Source organism: Rattus rattus, chromosome 8 (genome assembly GCF_011064425.1).
Source record: "Rattus rattus isolate New Zealand chromosome 8, Rrattus_CSIRO_v1, whole genome shotgun sequence".
In the NCBI taxonomy this organism is placed as follows: domain Eukaryota; kingdom Metazoa; phylum Chordata; class Mammalia; order Rodentia; family Muridae; genus Rattus; species Rattus rattus.
In genome coordinates, this window is record NC_046161.1 from 10,699,705 (window position 1) to 10,705,200 (window position 5,496).

At 53.8% G+C, this 5,496-nt stretch overlaps 1 protein-coding gene across 1 annotated transcript; it reads right to left on the reverse strand.

Moving 5' to 3' along the window:
• On the reverse strand, positions 1-3,649 carry Izumo1r (IZUMO1 receptor, JUNO). Its single transcript, XM_032910794.1, has 5 exons — positions 3,521-3,649; positions 2,151-2,307; positions 1,408-1,596; positions 541-679; positions 1-432 (listed from the first exon to the last, which is right to left on the reverse strand). The coding sequence occupies exons 2-5, from the start codon at positions 2,286-2,288 to the stop codon at positions 164-166; spliced, it is 735 nt and encodes a 244-aa protein (XP_032766685.1). The 5' UTR covers positions 2,289-2,307; positions 3,521-3,649; the 3' UTR covers positions 1-163.
• Between the last annotated feature and the right edge of the window lie 1,847 nt (positions 3,650-5,496).

Consider the following 5,496-nt stretch of genomic DNA (forward strand, 5'->3'; position numbering starts at 1 on the left):
ACCAGCTGGCATCCAGACCAGTGGAGATGGAGCCAAGCAGTGGAGGGGACCCTGGGCAGCTTGGCAAAGTCAGACACCAGCCTGCCCCCAACATGAATAGCCCGAGGGAAGAGATGGCCATGGCCCAGAGATCAGGAAGTGTGGGTAGGCGAGGGAATGGGGCTCAGGCATGGAGCAACAGGCACAGAGAGAAGGCTGTGATGGTGTAAGAGAGCTGCGGGGCTGAGGCAGAGCCCGCAAAGTGGAGGGCCACTTCCACGTTAGGGTTGCCGTGGGTGGGCTCAAACCACTTCTGCAGACACCGCCCACTATTCCTGCGCTCAGGACTGGCCTTGAAGGTGTTGTTCCAGATCTTCTCACACAGGTCCGCGGGCGTGGGGAAGTAATCCGAGAACCGGAGACAGGGTGCGTGTGCTGGGCACCCGTTCTTCCCTGTGGGCATCGAGAATGGGCTCCTAACTTCCCATCGTCCCTTCCCTTCTGAGCCCCATGCATCCTTACCCAGGCTGAGGGCCCACGGGACCCAGTTAGGCCACTCACCCTGATCCCAGACCCAGCCGTGGAGCCAGTCGGCTTTACAAGTGTGAGATGTGCGGCAGTCTTTCCACCATTCCTCACAATCCTCCAGGCACAGTGGCACGTCCCAAAGCCGCTGCTCTTCCTGCCTGCTTGGCACCACCTGGGTGCAGAAGAGAGGGGCAGAATTTAACTCTTTACAATGTCTGTATTATTTCTTCTATGTGTCCGTGTGTTCATAGTCTGTAAATGCAGGTGACTATGCACGCATGCGTGCCAGCAAGCGCGCGCACCCGTGCGTCTGCAGCGTCCAGAGAACAACTATTGTTCTTCAGGCCTCGTCTACACTGGTTTAGATTCTCTCATTGGCCTAGAGTTGACTAAGCAGGCTAGGCTCGTCGGCTAGCAAGTTCCAGGGACCCTCCTTTCTCCGCCTCTGCAGTGCTGGGATTACAGCCGCATATCTCTACCCCTGGCTCTTTTGTGTGGGTTCTGAGGATTGAACTCAGGTCTTCACACTTGTGTGGTGAGCACTTTACTGACTGAGCCATCTCTCAGCCCTGGGTATCACCACCACCACCACCACCATCAGATAAAAGAACTGTGAGGCAGAATGGCTATCGGTCCCAGGCCTCACAGTAAGTACAAATGGATCAGATTCATCTCATCCACCCTGCCTTGTCCTACTTGCCCTCTTCAGTAGTGTCTGCCATGCTATCCTCCAGGGACAGAGGCAGTTTGCTTCCTCTTCATCCCTTTCTCCAGCAGAGGCCTCTGGCTCTGCTCCTATCCCTAGAGGGACAGCATCTCCTGGTCCTACTTGCCTCCTGTAGATGCCAGCCTAGGACTTAATGGAAGGGTGTTGCATGGGTCTGCCTCCTGTCTCCTCACCGGCTGGATCCAAGGCCCCAGGTTGGGGGAACACTCATAGAAGCAGATGGCCTGGATGAAGTGCTTATGGCAGAGCGGGGTCAGCAGTCCACAGTGCGTCATGCTGAAGTTAAAGAGCAAGGGCTCATCAAGGTGGGCTTCCCAGCTTGTGGCGCGTGTGCAGCAGGCATTGTCCTTCCAGGGCATGCACTGAGGCGGGGGCAGAGGCAACAGACGCTGGGTAAGTGGCTGGGTTAGGTGGCTTGGGCAGAAGGGTATCAGGAGAGGGGACGTGAGAGTACCTCTGTAGAGGCGGGACGCTAGCATCTGAAGAATGGGGTGCACCTGACCACTGACCTCCCTCCTCCTTGTCTTCCTGCCACAAATATAGCTTCCTGCTATCAGCTCCAGGGAGGTAATAAATCCATGAAAGAAAATAGATTCAGGAACCTGGGTCAGTATGATGGGTGGGAGGGACTTACAGTTGGAATTTAGGAGACTGGAAAGGACACAAATCAAGGTCTATGACTCGCCATGGTGACAGGAAGGCTTGATCTGATCCATGGTTAGCTAACATAGCCTCCGGGATCACCACATGACCTGTTTCCCAAGCAGCCAGAGCAGCTCAGCAGCAAAGCCCTGGATGAACCCCAAACTAAGGAACTGAGAGATCAGGGGTGGTGGGGTGCAGAGACCATCTTGCCTGTAATCCTTCTCTAATAATTCTAAGAAGCCTCCTCAGCCCCGGGCCAGCTCCTCTGTACCTCAAAGTAGAGCTCGTCTTCTGGGCCAGGCTCTTGCTTGTGGTGCTTGGAATTCATGCAGACATTGAGCAGCTTGCCCCCGGCCAAGGTGGGCAGGACTGTCCACAAGCCCAGGAGGATCGGCCACCATTGTGCCATGACCTGCTGAGAGGGGAGCCTAAGGTAGAGAGAACATTATTCTCAAAGACCAAGAAGGTAAGACCCACCCTGCTCCTGCCAACCTTCAGGCATTGGAGAGGGAGTAGGGGCTCCAGGGCTCCCTTAGGAACCTGAAACACTCTGGCTGCTCCTAGACCCTTCTGTGTAGAGCAGCATCACAGAACGTAGAGTATGACTTGGATCTGACACCCTAGTACAAACCATGGTAGAAATGTAGAAACCAAACTGAGCAATAAGGGGAAAGAGAGAAAAAAGAAAAAGGAAAAACAGACAGACAAACAACAACAAACAGCTCTGAAGAGGAGGGCAGGTGGGGAATGTTTTCAAGCTGTGTTCACTTAGATGCGGTTTTGCCAGCTCAGTAATATATGGACTGGGAGTTTAGAGCTTTGGACCCAGCCCGCAGACAGCCTCTTGGCCAAGTGACCAATCCTAGTAAGCAGATTCTCCTTATGGCCAAAGGACATGGTGGGATGGGGTGACCGAGGCTGGCCTTAGCTTTATCCGTCACATACCAACCCTAATTCTAGTCCCTAGAAAGGGTCTGCACCAGGCTATGGAGCTCCTCGGAGTAGTTCATCCCCACTCTGTCCCTGCAACCGATGAGCTCTCTTTAGCTCATTTCAACCCACCCCGGTCTATCTCAGAGACACCCCAAGTGTCAGGCCGTAATAGACAACGCTAAGAACCCTGCTGGCCTCTCAGGGCTGGGAGCACAGTCAGGCATGAGGAGCTGAGGAACCTTCCATCTTTAACCCTAGCACGGGAACATGGAGGCTGGCTTATACCTTGGTGTTTGCTGATACATTTCCAGTTCTCTTCTGGTTTGTACTGGCAATGGGTGGGGGTGGAGAGGATGGACAGAGAGATGCACCCTCCCACCCCCGGCTAGAGCAAGGGTGCACCCTGCTCCAGGAGGGATCCAGTCAGTCCTCACTGCCAGGTCTTCATGGCTCCTATGGCTCCTAGGCCTGCTGGGAGCATGCCCTACACATAGGCAGTTTAGCCTATGTCTACCTCAGGACGTCTGAGATGTGGATTAGACAGAGACGCAGATTCTACTGCAGAACCCACCCTGACCTCGAAACCTAAGGCTGTTCTCCCACAGAGCTCCAAGTTTGCACAAAGAACAACTCTTCTCAAAGACCAGGAAGGTAAGATAGACGAGAGAGGAAAGATGTCAGCCCTCTCAGCGTTGTCTTCAGACTTACCCTCAAGGCAGGGCCCTCTGGTTGCTCTTCCTGGGCCCAGAGAGGTGAGCAGGCTCAGGGCACTCCACCCACTGGCCTTTTATCGCCCTTCAGCTTCTATGAGCTACAGGTGCGGAGAGCAGCAAGTAGCCAGACCTGAGCATCCTCCATGCCTCCCAGATAGAAAAACAAGACGTTTCGGTACCAGAGATCCCTGCAGTGGACAAGTTCAACTCTCAGCGCTGCTGCTAACCTGCGAGAACTTGGGAATAGCTTAGATTCTGTCAGTCTAGGGCTCTGTAATGAGAGCAGTTGGCAGGGACTGTCAGGAAAGAGATCACGAAAAGGTCGCGGCACAGGGATGTCTTAACAGTTCCTTCATCTTCTGTTCTCGGAAGCGCGCTCTTCCTCTCCAGTGTTCCACGGGGCCCTCTGCTCAGCTCCCTGGGGCCCCTGGGTAACAGCATCCTCCCACAGCATCCGGAGCCAGCTTAGCAGCGCACAGGTGCACGGACAGGCAGCTTGGAGCGCCAAGGATTTAAGCACCAATCAAAGCTGAAACAAAAGCCGCCCCTCAGCCCGGGCAGGGACCGTCTGCATTTGTACCCGGGGCGGGGTCTGACCGCTGCTCCCAAGGTTCTGTAGGAGGTGATGCCTGCAACTTTACTTGTCATTTATGTTCTGTCTCCAAAGGAGAAGTAGCCAAAAATCACTGAAATTTCATACAGGAAAATAGTAAATAAATAAATAACACTCCCGAGTTTTCCACTGAGGAAGACAAAATACAGCACACGATGTTCGGCTGCCAGTCAGTGTACAAAGCATATTAATTATGCGCAGGGAAAATGGCAGTTTCCACACGCGGGTACAAAGTATTGAACATCCACAAGGACTAGTCATGGGGCTGGAGCCTACGGCACTGGTACCCGGTCTGGCTTACTGCCTGCAAGAATTCCCCCAAATGAGCACTCTCTTTCAGATGTAGGGGAAACCGAGGCTCAGATAGAGGTCCATAGAGCTGGAATCTGACCAGGCTTGATTGACTCCATATTTAATGCTTATGGACCAGGTGACGGGGGTGGGGGGGTGGTACACCTCCAGGACTGAGGGATAGGAACTGTCCAGGTCTTTTTTAAAAAGTTAAACATCACAGTCAGACTGGGATCAGGGGGGGCATGCGCTGGCTTTGGGGCTTGGAGACAGAGCGGTGATGTTTATCAGCCCAACTTCCATGTGCTGTCTCCCACAGAGCTGAGACTCCCTTCTGGAAATCGGAGGCCAAATGGGAAGGCATTTCTGCCTCAAGGGTCTCCTTGTATCGGTGTCCACAGGGACAGCAGAGACGGGGACTCACGCTTGTTCTGAAGAGACACCCAGGGCGCAACGAGTCTTGACAAGTAAGCGATTTGGAATTGAACATTAAGTTTAAAATGACTGTGGATGTGGCAAGAGCAAGAATCCAGAAATGAGTCACACTCATTACTGGAATGGAAAAACGTCCTTCGCAAGGAGGGAGAGGGACAAGGAGGATGGCAGCGTTAGCCACCTCCAGGACAGAATTGTAGGAAATGAGTCAAAGTCGCGGCCAGCATGGACGCAGGTGGAGTGGAGGAGGGGCGATCGCAGAGGCTGCCTTTCGGAGAGCCTCCAGGCCAGGCATCTGTCCCTGGAGAAGCAGCTTGAGGCCCTTGAGCAGGGCTCATTTTGCCGTATTGTGTCCGAGTGTGTTCCAGAGAAATCTGTTTCCTGACTGAAGGCTGCTAAATCAGGACTGGCTGTAGATGGAGCCACTCGAAACAGCTGCAAACAACAACAGATTAAAGACGGGAGGAAGAGGTGCAGCCAGTTTAAGGGAGTCTGAAGGGGGTGGGGGTGGAGTGACCTGAAGTCACAGGGATGCTGGAGGATGGTGACTGTCCTGTCCCACCATTCGGGTTACCAGGCCATCCAAAGCAGTGCCTCTGAAGACAAAATAGCTCCCCAGGGCCTCTGAAGTC

Bases quoted from the DNA above. Each gene is read 5' to 3' on its own strand.
- Izumo1r (XM_032910794.1), bottom strand. From the start codon at position 2,288: ATGGCACAATGGTGGCCGATCCTCCTGGGCTTGTGGACAGTCCTGCCC. The intron at 1,597-2,150 runs GTACAGAGGAGC...CCCCCGCCTCAG, and splicing joins AAGACGAGCTCTACTTTGAG to TGCATGCCCTGGAAGGACAA. The intron at 433-540 runs GTGAGTGGCCTA...CGATGCCCACAG, and splicing joins CGGCTGGGTCTGGGATCAGG to GGAAGAACGGGTGCCCAGCA.